The following is a 16,216-nucleotide window of genomic DNA, read 5'->3' on the forward strand; positions in this document are numbered from 1 at the left end:
TCACTAACAACAGTGCTTCACCGGAAACTCACTGATGATGTTACCTAGTATGGTGACAAAACATCTGAAAATGAACCTTCCAGTTCAGCGAGCAAACTTACATCCAGAAATCTGTGCATTTCAGCCTTAAATCGGCCTCAACAAATCTCTGCAATGAAGAATCCACACATTCCTCATCTCAAAAGGTAGAACCTCTTACATAGTGAATATACCCTCTGGTCCTAGAGTTTCCCACAAAGGGAATCAATTTCTCCACATCTACCCAGCAAAGCCCCTGAAGAATCTTGCAAGTTTCAATAAGATCTCCTCTCATTTTTCTAAACTCTAATGGAGGACATGTTCTTTCTACCCAACCTCCCATCATACGAAAATCCCTCCATACCCAGAACCAACTGAGTGAACACTCTGTGGACTGCCTCCAATACATTTCCTTAGGTAAAGGATCCAAAACTGTTCACAGGTTTCCAGGTGTGGTCTGATTAGTGGCTTCTATAGTTTTATCAATTTTTATTTTTATACACCATTCCCTTTGGAATTAAGACCAACATTCCATTTGCCTTCCAAATTACCCATTGAACTTTGATGCTAGTTTTTTGTGACTCATATATGTGGACCTTCAAATTCCCCTTTGCTATAATTTTCTGCAGTCTTTCTCAATTTGAATAATATTAACCTGCTTTATTCTTCTTGCCAAAGTGCTTAATCACACATTTTCCTCAAATTATATTACAGCTGCCAAATTTTTGTTTGCAGACCTGCTTTATTTCCCTGGAGTTTTGGTAGTGCTTCCAGTTCAGGAATGCCTTGTGCTTGCTATTTAATAGCTCCAGGATCACCCTAGTCACCAGTCTTGGTGTTTCCTTGCATCAAAATACGAAATACCTTCATATGTGCTACTAATGATGGATTTAAGTGTAACCAGTATCTTGTTGTGCAATGGTAGTGTCCCTAATTCAGGACTAGGAGACCCAGGTTCAAGTGCACCTGCTCCACAGACTGTATTAATCCCTGAGCAGGTGGATTAGAAAATATGGAACCACGTACTATGGACATTGATATTTCTGTTCGCTGAGCTTCATCAGGTTGAATGTGAGGTGCTGACTATGTAGGTATTTCTTCTCAGAATCCTGGAGTTCACTGACATTGAGTTTTTGGCAGTAGCACTTCTGCAAGTGCATTTTGGTCCACGTTGATTGAGATAATAGACTAGGTTAGGCGATGGTCTGTCCAGTAGTCCTTAGATCCTGTCATGATGTGGACAATCCTGACATCCATGCAGTCCCTCATTTGAACAAGGTCAAGTTGTGGAAGATGTTAAATGTGCTTGTCTCTCTAACAAAACACAGGGTTTGTTATGACCAGGCCATGATCTATGTACACCAGGAGGAGGACTCTGCTGTAGAATATCTTCCCCATTCTTTCCTTGGTAATGGTGCAAATCTAGAGGTTTCAGACCCTCCTACCTGGCACTGAAATCAGCAAGGAGAATTATGCCATCTTCTTTTCGGACACAGGACAATGGGCTGAGGAGTGGTAGATGGAGTTTAATTTAGATAAATGTGAGGTGCTGCATTTTGGGAAAGCAAATCTTAGCAGGACTTATACACTCAATGGTAAAGTCCTCAGGAGTGTTGCTGAACAAAGAGACCTTGGAATGCAGATTCATAGCTCCTAGAAAGTAGAGTCACAGGTAGATAGGATAGTGAAGGTGTTTGGTATGCTTTCCTTTATTGGTCAGAGTATAGAGTACAGGAGTTGGGCGGTCATGTTGCGGCCTTTCAGGACATTGGTTAGGCCATTGTTGGAATATTGCGTGCAATTCTGGTCTCCTTCCTATCAGAAGGATGTTGCGAAATTTGAAAGGGTTCAGAAAAGATTTACAAGGATCTTGCCAAGGTTGGAGGATTTGAGCTATAGGGAGAGGTCGAATAGGCTGGGGCTGTTTTCCTTGGAACATCGGAGGCTAGAGGGGTGACATAGAACATAGAAGAATACAGCGCAGTACAGGCCCTTCGGCCCTCGATGTTGCGCCGATCCAAGCCCACCTAACCTACACTAGCCCACTATCCTCCATATGCCTATCCAATGCCCGTTTAAATGCCCATAATGAGGGAGAGTCCACCACTGCTACTGGCAGGGCATTCCATGAACTCACGACTCACTGAGTAAAGAACCTACCCCTAACATCTGTCCTATACCTACCCCCCCTTAATTTAAAGCTATGCCCCCTTGTAATAGCTGACTCCATACGTGGAAAAAGATTCTCACTGTCGACCCTATCTAAACCCCTAATCATCTTGTACACCTCTATCAAGTCACCCCTAAACCTTCTTTTCTCCAATGGAAACAGCCCCAAGTGCCTCAGCCTGACCTTATAGAAGCTTCTAAAATCATGAGAGGAATGGATAGGATAATTAGACAAAGTCTTTTCCCTGGGTTTTGGGATTCCAGAATTAGAGGGTTTAGGTTGAGAGGGGAAAGATATAAAAGAGACCTAAGGGGCAACTTTTTTCACACAGAGGGTGGTGCATGTATGGAATAAGCAGCCAGAGGAAGTGGTGGAGGCTGGTACAATTGCAACATTTAAGAGGTATTTGGATGGGTATATGAATAGGAAGGGTTTGGAGGGATATGGGCAAGTGGGACTAGATTAGGTTGGGATATTTGGTCGGCATGGATGAGTTGTTTCCGTGCTGTATATCTCTATGATTGATCAAGGCTGCAGATGAACTCTCCTTTGGGCTCATCAGGCGTTTTCAGTGATCTGTGGTGTTCACACCGATAATTGTAGTGTACTGCTTCTGGGATGGGGACAGACGAAAGAGTAATGAGGCACATATTTATCCAAAAGGGGATTCACTGAAATAGTCAACTGGTATGGCACAGCCAACCCCATGGAATGTGTGTTTTCTTTTGGTTTACCTTTTCTAAAGGGGGCACACGTATTGGCAGTCAAGACCTTCCTTGGCCTAAGCACTCAAGGACCTACCACACCATGATATGAACGGAATTATGCTCAATAAGGACTGACAGGCAGCGAGTGCTCATTGGAAGGGGCACTCAGGGATCTCGTTGTCTGAGACTCAGTTGGCAATGTGGATGGTCTTGACAACATCCATGCTGCCCAGCACCGTTTGTACAACCCCAATCTGATGAGAGATTGAAATGGCCATGCAAAACCTACAAAGCCGTTGGTGCAGATGGAAGCCCCACCAAAATGTTAAAATATAGTTTTGAAGCACATTTGGCATGAAAACGCAACTTCAGTATAAATTTGGAAGGAGGAAAGCATGCCAGGGTTCTCTGCAACGCTGTACTTGTGACTATCTTCAGGTGAAAGGCATAAGACTGACCGCAGCAATGAGAGTATCTCCACTGACTGCCAAAGGAAAGTATCCTCTTCAACTGCCTTCTTCAAATGACTGAAGAACTCTCTCCTGGCATCACAATGCAAATTCCGTCTAACAACGGGTAAATAGGCAAAGTCTTTTCCCTGGGGTTGGGGAGTCCAGAACTAGAGGACATAGGTTTAGGGTGAGAGGGGAAAGATATAAAAGAGACTAAGGGGCAACTTTTTCATGCAGAGGGTGGTACGTGTATGGAATGAGCTGCCAGAGGAAGTGGTAGAGGCTGGTACAATTGTAGCATTTAAGAGGCATTTGGATGGGTATATGAATAGGAAGGGTTTGGAGGGATATGTGCCGGGTGCTGGCAGGTGGGACTAGATTGGGTTGGGATATCTGGTCGGCGTGGACAGGTTGAACCGAAGGGTCTGTTTCCATGCTGTACATCTCTATGACTCTAAGAGGCACATGATCTTCACAGTGAGGTAAGTCCAAGAGAAATGCAGAGGGATAGCAGTAACCTCTACATTGCCTCCTAGGCTTTAACTCTATCAACAAAGAGTGACCATGGAGCATCCTCCTAATTTTTGGCTGCCCACAGAAATTCATTATCTTCCAAATGCTGAATGAAGGGATGCAAGCCAAGATTCTCCCCAATAGATCCACCACAGATACAATATGACTGCAAGGTGGGGTGAAGGAAGAGTGTGTTATTGCACCAATACTCTTCTCCATCTTCCTCAGCGTGGCACTCCACACCATATCCTTGAAGTTTCTCAGTAGAGTGAAGCACCTCTACAAGACAGGCGGAAAACTGTTCTCAATCTGTATCATCTCAACGCAGATCCAAGACCATCTCAAAACCTTTTGAGCTGCAGTACCAAGATGACAATTTCATGTGAGCTATGTCCGAGCTTCAAAACACCATCACGTGAGCAAATGGGCCTTTGGCTAAAAATATGGAAAACAAAGGTTCTCTACCATATTACATCCAACACAACTCTGGCCCCTACTACCAAGATCCACAATGAGCCCCTGGACAGCCTAAACCAGTTCTGAAACCTCAAACCCAGCATCAGGCTCATGGCCTATGGGGCATCAAGTGTGTGTGTGTGTGCTTGTGTGTCCGTGCGCGCGTTGGCAACATACAGCAGACACCTCAAATCCCTTGGGAACCATCACCAGCAACGCCGTGCAAGACCCTATGAATCTAACAGCAGAATAGGGGCTCCAATAGCAGAGGGGGCAGGTTTTCAGGCAGTGGACGTGTTTGGGGGTGCAGGAGTGTGTTAGGAGCCAACAGGGGATGGAAACACAGGCAACTGAAGGGGCGAGGGGTTGGTAGCAGGGCTTGTTTGGCGGTGCGGGGGGAAGACGACATGTTGGGAGAGCGAGCGGCTATGATGGGGCGACATGGGGTGGAGAATGTGATGAGGTGACATGGGGCTGGACGTGATGGGGGTGTTATGGGCATACGTATTTGGGGGCACAGGGACAGATATAATGGAGGTTCACAGGGCAGGCATGATGGGGGCTCACATTGGGCAGGCGTGATATGGGGGGTGGCACAGGAGTGAGCGTGATGGGTAGGACCAGGCTGATGTGATGGGGGCGGGGGAGAGTGAATGTATGGGGAGAAGGGAGTGTATTGAGGGCAGGGGGGAGGTGGTGGGGATGAAGGGGGCGGGAGGAAATGGGTGTAGGGGGCAGGAGGTGACGGGGCAGGAAGGGGAGCGACGGGGCATGGGGGGGAGCGACGGGGCATGGGGGGGGAGCGACGGGGCATGGGGGGAGCGACGGGGCATGGGGGGGAGCGACGGGGCATGGGGGGGAGCGACGGGGCATGGGGGGGAGCGACGGGGCATGGGGGGGGAGCGACGGGGCATGGGGGGGAGCGACGGGGCATGGGGGGGGAGCGACGGGGCATGGGGGGGGAGCGACGGGGCATGGGGGGGGAACGACGGGGCATGGGGGGGGAGCGACGGGGCATGGGGGGGGAGCGACGGGGCATGGGGGGGGAGCGACGGGGCATGGGGGGGAGCGACGGGGCATGGGGGGGAGCGACGGGGCATGGGGGGAGCGACGGGGCATGGGGGGGAGCGACAGGTCAGGGGGGAGAGCGATGGGGCGGTGTGGGGGAAAGTGGATAGTGGGTTGGGGGTGAGGGCATTGAAGGGGTGGGGAATGTGATGGTAGGTTGGGGGGAGAGAGGGCAGGGGGAGGGGATGGTGTGTTGGGGTGGTAGGGGTTGGGGGAGGGTGGTGCGTTGGGCGTGAGTGTGCAGGGGCACGGGGTGGTGGGTGGGAGAGGGGCGAGGGTATAGTTTGGGGGGTGATCCTGTCCATGTCGTGACCTCGAGCCCACTCCCTCCCTGCCTCTCCGCGGCTTTTACCTTTCCCTCCGCTGGCCTCCGCCTCACTCCGGAAGCCACGCAGCAGCGACAGCTCGACTGCAGCGGCCATGCTGTCCCGGATCTGGTCTCTCAGTCTCCCTCAGCCCTGTCCCATGTGCTCTCGTCCAGAAAAACTACACGGCGGCCATGACAGCGGCTCAGGACAGGCCGGGCGAGGGGGCGGGGCCTGGGGGGTGAGGGCGGGGCTTGGTGCAGGGGCGGAGTTTGTGCGCGTCCGGGGCCTAAGGTGAAGGGGCGGTATAGTGCGGCGCTCAAGGGGAGAGGCGGGGCTTAGTGCAGGGTGTGGCCTTGAGGGCAGGTCTGCCGGAGGGGGCGTGGCCTGGTGATCAGGAGCAATCTCGCCCCGCCCCTCCCCAAGCAGTGGGTGTGGATGGAGGGTGATGAAGTGGGGGCAGGTGCCAGATGGAGGGTAATAAAATGGGAGCAGGTGCAGAGGGAAGGGTGAAGGGGTTGGCTTTCCCCTCTCACCAAATTCTTCCCCTTCTGGCTCCTCACCAACCACCACCCCATGGCAGCACTCTCTCCCTGCCTCCACCCTGAATTCACATGGCCTCCCCTCCTCCCTGGAACCCCCTTCCTCCAGCCCTTCATTCAAAACCCAAAATATGCATCCACCTCCTCAGGCCAACCATGTAAATTTTGATTTGGAGGTGATGGTGTTGGACTGGGGTGTACAAAGTTAAAAATCACACACCAGGTTATAGTCCAACAGGTTTAATTGGAAGCACGAGCTTTCGGAGTGCTGCTCCTTCATCAGGTGGTTGTCACCTGATGAAGGAGCAGCGCTCCCAATTAAACCTGTTGGACTATAACCTGGTGTTGTGTGATTTTTAACTTTGTATATTTTGGGATTTGAATGAAGGGAAGGGGGAAGGGGTTCCAGAGAGGAGGGGAGGCCATGTGAATTCGGGATGGTGTTTGGTGAGGAGCCAGAAGGGGAAGAGTTTGTTTACAGGAGAAGGCTCTGGAGGGGAGAGGCTGGGGTGTGACAAGGTTAGATGTGGGGCAACTGGACGATGTGGCTGGAGGCAGGGTCATGATAGGTGTGGGGCTACAGAAAGTACTATTGATGATTCCTTGCATCATTTTCCTGATGATTGAGTGTAGACTGACTGGTCATAATTGACCAAATTCAGTTTATCCTGGTTTTCATGTAAAAGATATACCTGGAGAGTTTAGTACATTTTTTGATGATGCCATTGTTGTAGATAAGTGAGGAAGTGGGAGTGAGTGACAGAAAGTGAAAATGTGAGAGAGAAAGAGAGGAGCAGTGCAACAGAGAAATGGACAGTTAAAGGAGGATAAGTGCAATAGAGAAGCTCCACAAGAGCAATGCAACAGAATATATCTGAGGGAGACAGGAGAAATTTGAAAGTGTGTAGCAGAAAAATGTAAAGATTTTTAAAATAAAGTATGGGGCTTGATATGGACCATAGAATTGTTTTTTTTGTGGAGACAGACAACTTTGGTATGGTTTTTAATTAATATTTTGCTTCTGTTTTAACAGGAGAAGGATGATACAGACATAATCAGGGAAGAGGAACGTTAGGTGAAATTTACATAGTGAGAGAGAAAATATCAACAATCGATGAAAATGATAAATACCCAAACTCAAATATTTAAGTCTTTTAATGGAAGAAAGCAATGGCAGAGTCTCTTATCATTTTCCAATCCTGTCTTGATAGGACAGCTAACATTAAAAAATGCTACAAAGTGGAGAAAATGAATACACAGCAATTATAGACAAATCAGCATAATGTCAGTGCGAGAAAAACAATTGGAAATTATTGAAGAACAGCACATCTCTTCAATCACAAAACTGCATATATTGATGAGTGAACAATTTCCCGCACATGCAGTTAGTGATATCACTCTGGGCAGCTGCCTGCATTAAATATGCCACTTATCTTCACAGAGTCCTCCCAGACACAGGAGCTGGGAGGGTTGAGAAGGCACATCTTTGACAAGCAGACGCTGCCTCTGCCTTACTCAAAACCCCTTACTTCCTCCCTCCCCCAATTGTTTGATGCCTAGCTCCATCATCTCATTCCTCACTGTCATAGTCATGATGTAGGCAGGTGAGAGATGGAGAAGCATACAAGGCTGAGTGCTTATGGTTATGGCTGGGTGAGAGGTGGCAGAGAGAGGTCAGGAATGGAGCAGCAAGGAGACAGCAGGCACACACTGGCACCACTGGAAAGACACATCTGCTGTTTGACAGTGTTGGTGCTGAGTTCCTGTTTACCAATGATTACAGTGTAATCAGAAAACAATCAGCATTAAGGAATGCTCATATCTGATCACGACTATTAATTCTTTTGGGATGGTAACAAAGATGCTGCTGAGGGCTGTTTATTTGATGGATTACACCAGATTTCAGTCAAGCTTTTGATAAGGCTCTAAATAGTAAACAGATCAAGTAATTAATGTGACCCAAGACAGAGTGGATAGTTGGATGCAAAATTGTTTCAGTGGTAAGAAGTAAAGTCATGGCCTATTGGTGGTTTTGGGACTAACAGGCTGTTTCTAGTGGGATTCTAGAGTGTTCAGTACTAGGAACTTTGCTTTTTGTGGAATGTATCATTGTGTAATGCCCAATGGGAAGGAAGACAAGATCCGAATATTTAGAAAAGTTAAATTTTCTTTAAAAATATACACTGCTGGACTGACATGGACAACACTGATCACATGATGCCAATTGACTATAATTTCTGTCAAGTTCTGATCAGCAGTAACCACAGGATCACCTCCCTGAAATGGCACACTTCTTGCATGGTACAGACATTTCAGTCAAACCAACACAAAGGACAAGGAAACAAAATGTCTATCTCAGCCAATTCTGAACAGATTTAGGACCATTCGGTGCAGCCATTTTGGCTGAGCGATTTGGCGTGGCCTATTTGGCGCAGCCTATTTTGCTGCAGACCCATTTAGGCGCAGAACTATTTTGGCGCAGATATACAGTAGTCATCAACGAAAATCAACATAATAGTAGAATTATTAAATGGGTAGTTTCCAGTAGTTTGTAGTTATTATTAAAATAACTAGTCAAAGAAAAACAACTGGAGAGGGAACTTTACAAGTGATTAACGAGTGCCTAGAAAATGTCGGAAGCTTGCCAAGGAACGATGCTTAACAACAGAGTGCTGAAGAAAATGGTTCATAGGACAAGGAAAGAAATTGCTGCTTACCCAGTAAATCCAATAAATTTAGAAGAACTTGTAATTCCAGATAGCTTTAAAACAAATTCTGTTAACGAATATAATGAAGAACAACTTTTACTAGCCGACAGCTGTAGCACCACCTGCAGAATTCTTATATTTGGAAGAAAAAGGAATGCCGAGTTTCTGAAAATATCAAAAAAGTTATAAGTTGATAAGTTAGGGGAAATACATAAAGGTGTGTTCCCACTGTTGTATGCTTTACTCCCAAATAAGTTACAAACAACATATGATAAATTATTTGAAATGATTCTGGAAATATAGCCCGAATGCCGCTCTGATATTATCAACTGTGACTTTGAACTTGTACATCTCTTGGGAGGGCACGATATTCCGTTGAAATTAAAGAAATTCAGGGAATTTAATGGGTTTTTTTTAGAAATTTTGAGGAACCACGGTTAGGAGTGGACTAATCACAGACTAAATGCAGTTAATACACAAATAACTACAAACCACTGGAAACTACCCATTAAATAATTCTATTATTATGTTGATTTTCATTGATGACTACCGTATATCTGCGCCAAAATAGTTCTGCGCCTAAATGGGTCTGCGGGAAAATAGGCTGCGCCAAACAGGCCATGCCAAAATGGCTGCTCCAAATGGTCCTACTCCGATTCTGAACAAAGGATGTCATCAAAATCCATTAATGCTTAACATGTTACTAATGGCCCTTTAGTTATATGGTTTGGATGGGACGTCAAAATCTCACCTCATTTGCTGAGTGGCAAAACCTATTGATTGGTACCAGGGCCAGGTGGGTCTCATTGATTGGGGTTGTTAAGCTGGGCCAATCAGTGACCCTTGGCTGGCAAATACAGGAGAAATAAAGATTTACACACATGTTATTCTTCACTGTGTCTGACACCTGCACACATATGACATGGATGCTGGGGAAAAATAAGCACAACCACTGTTAGGCGGTAGAGTCATAGAGATGTACAGCATGGAAACAGACCCTTCAGTTCAACCTGTCTATGCTTACCAGATATTCCAACCCAATCTAGTCCCATCTGCAAGTACCCGGCCCATATCCCTCCAAATCCATCCAAATGCCTCTTAAATGTTGCAATTGTACCAGCCTCCACCACATCCTCTGGCAGCTCATTCCATACACGTACCACCCTCTGCGTGAAAAAGTTGCCCCTTAGGTCTCTTTTATATCTTTCCCCTCTCACCTTTAACCTATGCCCTCTAGTTCTAGACTCTCCGACCCTAGGGGAAAGACTTTGTCGATTTATCCTATCCATATCCCTCATAATTTTGTAAACCTCTATAAGGTCACCACTCAGCCTCCGACGCTCCAGGGAAAACAGCCCCAGCCTGTTCAGCCTCTCCCTATAGCTCAAATCCTCCAACCCTGGCAACATCCTTGTAAATCTTTTCTGAACCCTTTCAAGTTTCACAACATCTTTCCGATAGGAAGACCAGAATTGCATGCAATATTCCAACAGTGGCCTAACCAATGTCCTGTACAGCCGCAACATGCCCTCCCAACTCCTGTACTGAATACTCTGACCAATAAAGGAAAGCATACCAAATGCTTTCTTCACTATTCTATCTACCTGTGACTCTACTTTCAAGGAGCTATGAACCTGCACTCCAAGGTCTCTTTGTTCAGCAACACTCCCTAGGACCTGACCATTAAGTGTATAAGTCCTGCTAAGATTTGCTTTCCCAAAATGCAGCACCTCGCATTTATCTGAATTAAACTCCATCTGCCACTTCTCAGCTCATTGGCCCATCTGGTAGTGTGAAGGAAATCTTAAAATAAATAAATAGAGAAAAACAAATAGTGTCAGACATTATGTCACTCTGAGAGCTGGCTCGGAGGGAGCTGGATTAATGTCAAGGACTCTCCATTTTGTGTTAGGGAGGAGACTGACCTCTGAACTGCCTTGACCACAGTCAGTGTTTTATTACTGCTGTTGGTGTTTCCTATTGAGGAGGAGAGCTTTTCTTTTTGTCTCTTCCCCTTGTTTCAGTTTGACATTGTTTTGATTTTTTGTTTATCTTTATTGTTTGTTGTGATTGTTTTTTTCTGGAAAAAATTAAAAAAGGATAAATACAGATTTACACACTTTTCATTCTTCATTTTGCCCTATACCTCCACACAGACGACATAGGTGCTGGGGAAAAATAAGCACTCCCACTGTCAGGCGGGAATGTTGGGGGGTGGCGAAGAAGAAGAAAAAAACAGGAGTGTCAGACATTCTGCTCAAAAGAACAAAAAGTGTCAGAGGTTCTGTTCACTCGGAGAGCTGGCTCTGAGGGAGCTGGATCAGTGGTGAAAGACTCTCCATTTTGTGTTAAGGAGGGGACTGACCTCTGAACTGCCTGGACCACACGGTCAGTTTTACCCCTGTTGCGTTTCCTACTAAGGAAAGGAGTTTTCTTTTTTTCTCTCTCCTCCATGTTTCAGGTAGACAGCTTTGATTTTTGGTTTCTTTATTGTGATTGTTTTTTTCTGGGTTTCTTTCTGATTATTTATGTTAATTTGAGCTGTGCCACCACCACCACCACTGCTGCTGCTGCAGCCTGGGCCTGCTCCTACTGGAAAATGTTTTAAAAAACAGGAGAAATAAAGGTTTACACACTTGTTGTTCTTCACTGTGTCCTATACCTGCACACACGACGTGGGTGTTGGGGAAAAATAAGCACTACTGCTGTTAGGTGGTAGTGAGAGGGAAAAATATGGCAAAAGCAAAAAAAAAAGTGTCAGAACTCCTGGAAAAAATGTCAGACCATTCTGTGAGCCAGCTCGAATGGAACTGGATCAGTGTCAAGGACTCTCCACATGTAAATAAAGGGTAACTTACTGACAGGATACAAACCTCTGTGAAGTTCTCTCAGTATAAATATCAAGATTGCTTGCTTTCCCATACAATTAAATGTATGTGCTCTCTTAAAATGTAGATCGGTTAGCACGCACACAAAAAGTAAACAGCAGATTCAGAAGGTCTTCTCAGTTGAGGTACAGGTTTTGGACTGGGTGTTTAGAGCCCATATAAATAAAGGTGACTTGGTGATGAGATACCAGCCTATACAATTATTTCAACTGGAAGCAGCAGGCATGTGTTCTAAAGCTGCTGGTTTATTTGAATCACCTTGGATACAAGTTTTTAAAAATCTTTCATCAATCTGCTTGTAACACCAGAAGAGTAAGGATCTCCATTAATAGTTAACACCTGCCTCTGAATCTCGCTGTTCTGATAAGAATCCTGTATTTCATCTCCAAAGTGAACCACTCCCCATCTTGCAACTGCTCTATCTTCAGCAGCATTTCAGCTATACTGGCAATCCTGTGTATAAACAACTGAAATAACTTAGACTTTGATATTGATTCACTCGACTCTCAAATCCATTAACTAATTCTGATATCTTTACTTTTAATTAATTTGTAAATTATTTCATTCTTCTTTCTTTCTTTGGATGCACGTGTCAATATGTGTTCTGATCCATTCCGAGTTTTGAATGCAATAATTTTAAAAAGGTGCATTCACTTACAGGTCATGGGCATCATTGGTTGAGCCAGCATTTATTGCCCATCAGAGTTACCCTTGAGAAGGTGGTAGTGAACTGCCATCGTGAATCATCTAGTCCATGTGCTGTCGGCAGACACATAGGGAGTTCGAGGATTTTTACCCAGCAACACGGAAGAAATAGTGACATATTTCCAAGTCAGGATGGTGAATGGCTTGGAAGGGAACTTGCATGTGGTGGTGTTCCCATGTATCTGCTACCCTTGTCCTTCTAGATGGAAGTCATCTTGGGTTTGGAAGTCCTACTTTCCTTTGCCCTAAAGAATTTGCTGGAGGTCATTTTCATTTGGAATTCGAAAATAAAACAATACAGCACAGGAACAGGCCTTCAGCACATCATGTCTACGCTGATCATGATGCCATTCTAAAGTAATTCCACCTGCCTGCACCTGTATCCCTTTATTCCCTGCCTATTCATGTTTCTACAGCCTACCATCATCTACGTAAAAAATGCACCACACATATCTCCTTTAAATGTTCTCCGTGGCAGTTTAAATCTGTGCATACACTGCCCACGCTTCTACCACCCCCCGCCCACCCCAGCCCAGCCCAGCCCGCCCGCTGCCCCAGTATTTGCTATTTACACTTGGGAAAAAGACTTCACAGACATACACCATCCCTTTTTTTGTAAATAAAACAGAGAAGAAAATAAGCAAAAAGGTCACTGTTACAGACGTGGAGGAATGAGTATAAATATAGGTCACTGAGTAGTATGAAGGAACAGAAGGACCTTGAAGTGCATTTAAACAGCTCCCTGAAGGCAGTTGGACAGCGAGATAATATGGTAAGGAAGACATAGCAGATACTTGTTATCTTAGTGCCCTCTTGTGGTGCATCTTAGTGCCCTCTTGTGGTGCAATGGTAGTGTCTCTGCTGGGGACTAGGTGGTTATGCTGAAATTGTGTAAAATCACAGCATGCAGTTCTCATCATCACACCATGGGTACATCGTCATAGTACTTTCAAATATACCGAAGATTTAAAAAAATGTTTGGGTGCGTATTTGCAAGTGTTGTAATTTACAGATCCACAGATCAAGAGCCAGAATTAGAGTCCCTACAGTATGGAAACAGGCCATTTGGCCCAACAAATCCACACACCAACCCTTCGAATAGGAACCCACCCAGACCCATTTCCATACATTTATCCCTGACGAATACACCTAACACTATGGGCAATTTAGCATGGCCAATTCACCTAACTTGCACATCTTTGGATTTTGGGATGAAATTGGAGCACCCGGAGGAAACCCATGCAGACACGGGAGAATATGCAAACTCCACACAGTCACCAGAAGTGGGAGTCGAACCCAAGTCCCTGGCGCTGAGAGGCAGCAGTGCTAATCACTGAACTACCGTGCCACCCCAAAGTGGGAATAAGCTGAATGGCTCCTTAAGAGCTGGCATAGACATAAGTCAAATGGTCAATAAAGCATGGCGTTGGAAAAAGGACAGCAGGTCAGGCAGCAGCCAAGGAGTAAGAGAGTCGACATTTCAGGAATAACCCTTTTTTTAGGGGCTGAAGAAGGGTTTTTCCAAAACTTTGACTGTCCTGCTCCTTGGATGCTGCCTTACCTGCTGTGCTTTTTCCAGTGCCATGCTTTATCAATGCTGACTTGCCACCATCTGCAGTCCTCACTTTCACCTATAAGTCAATGGTCTCCTTCCATGCTGCAAATTTCCATGATTCTGTAATCTGTAGTTGACTAATAGCAAGTTGAGAGGAATCTGAGATACAGAAACAAAAATAAAGATATACAAACACAAAGAGAGATAAGAAGAGACTACAGCGAAACACAGAACTATAGGAAAAAGGGTAAATAAATAGCAAATAGGACAGAAACGTCAAGGGGAAAAAGCTTAGTGGGGGTGTCAACAAATATTCCAGTAGAGTTGGATTTGCTATAACATTGCAGTCCTATTTTCATGCAATCCTGCGCCATAAGAAAATCGTATAATAACAGCATCATCTAACCTAATGGGGACGGAATTGCGATACAACTGTTACATGCTCTAGAAACAGTGTCCCCAGTTCGTCAATTACATTATTGTGAATTTGCATTAATGAAGCATGCGTTATAGCAGAACTACCTGTATTACGCTGATGGAAGATTACAATATACACTATCAGCCATAACATAGCAGTGATGATACATGCAAAATAATAATTCTGAATTGCTGTAGTTCAGAATTTTTTTCACTGTTTCATGTAGAAGTCAAAAACTAACAAGGGTCTGTGTCCAGCAATTAAGAGTGGTAACAGTATGTTACTGTTTATAGTGTTACTCCCAATCACACGTCAATCTGATGGGCTGCATTTATTATTCAAATCAAATTTGCAACCTTGTGATTCCAAAGATAGTGTTACTACTGGATTAACTAAACCAGACTGACTCACGGACTTCAGAAGAGGAAATCACAATAAAAGGAAAAACAAAACTCCTAAAAAAAAAGTGACAAAATAGTTTAAGCATTTGATATTTGTATCATAATTCAAGGTGTTTTGAGTTGCTGTTTTAAATGTTATAAACATGAAACATAAAGCCAATATTAGAGCCCTCTTCTGGCACAGTGGTAGTATCCCTGCCCTGGAACAGCGAGATCAAGTTTCAAGTCCCATCTACTCCAGAGGTGTGTAATAACATTTATGGACAGTTTGATTTAAAATACAGATAAAAAGCCAATTTTCATGAAGACAGTGCTTTGCTTTTTTTTCCTAAAAGATTTACACCAGCTATTTGGACTTTGAAATAAAAGTAAATTCTAAATTTGTGCAGAGCACCAATCTGAGGGAATAGTCCAAGTAGAACCGCAAAAATTTACAAGACAACAATAAACTTACAGGCTTGGCAAACTAGTTTCAATACAGCAAGTGACGACATATCAGGTTTTGATAAGATAAGTGAGGATCTGAATGGAAAAGAATAGCAAAGGGTTCTGAAAACAGAAAATATGAATAATGAAATAGTAACATGGGTTAAACAAGACAACAATCATGAAACAAGACAAGGCCAAACCCAAGCAACTATTTCCAGAGGGATAGAATTGAAAAGTTATGCCAAGGTCATATGGAACCTTGGTTAAAACACACTTGGGAGTAATGTGCAGAGTTTTAGTCACCATATTATAAAAAAAATTAGAATGCAAAAAGGATTTACAAGTATGACAGCAGAACTACGAGTTTCTATTTGACAGATGGTGTCTAATTTCTCATGGAGAAAGCTTTGGGACAATCTAAAAGAAATCTTTGCTAGTTTGCATCTATTTCCACTTGAGAATTAAAGCTGCAGGCCTTCATTATAAAATAATCATCGAGAAATCAAACAGCCAATTCAGAAGAAAAATCTTTGCTGCTCCCTTTTAGTGTAATGCCCAAGTTTTCCACTTAAATAAATTTATCCCACAAGTAAACTTATCCTACATATTGACTTTAAGGCAGCTTTAGCGTACAATCTATTGTAGCCATAAGCATTAGCTGATTCCCCAATTGTACTAATTTAATAGTTTGTGACATCATCTTCAGAATTCCCCTATGCAATTCTTTTTTAAAGTCAACCGAAAATTGAGTTGTGAAATTCCACATTTGTGCATTCAGGAAACATGATTTATGCCATCATGATATAACAAAGTAAGACACTCTGAAGCCAACACACCATCTGCTTAAGGATACTGACTGAATCAAAGCCACTCTTTAAATA

General features: G+C 44.4%; 1 protein-coding gene across 1 annotated transcript in view; it reads right to left on the reverse strand.

Moving 5' to 3' along the window:
* ttc27 (tetratricopeptide repeat domain 27) overlaps window positions 1–5,898 on the reverse strand; it is a 210,387-nt gene extending 204,489 nt beyond the window's left edge. Inside the window, exon 1 of the mRNA XM_043695515.2 lies at window positions 5,737–5,898. Coding sequence (XP_043551450.1) covers window positions 5,737–5,806 — 70 coding nt within the window. The 5' untranslated portion in view covers window positions 5,807–5,898. The remainder of the gene's footprint in view (window positions 1–5,736) is intronic.
* Window positions 5,899–16,216: the final 10,318 nt, after the last annotated feature.

The sequence above is a fragment of the Chiloscyllium plagiosum genome, unplaced genomic scaffold (assembly GCF_037043375.1).
Source record: "Chiloscyllium plagiosum isolate Xiang-an unplaced genomic scaffold, Cpla_swu_hap1 HiC_scaffold_10, whole genome shotgun sequence".
Classification (NCBI taxonomy): Eukaryota; Metazoa; Chordata; class Chondrichthyes; order Orectolobiformes; family Hemiscylliidae; genus Chiloscyllium; species Chiloscyllium plagiosum.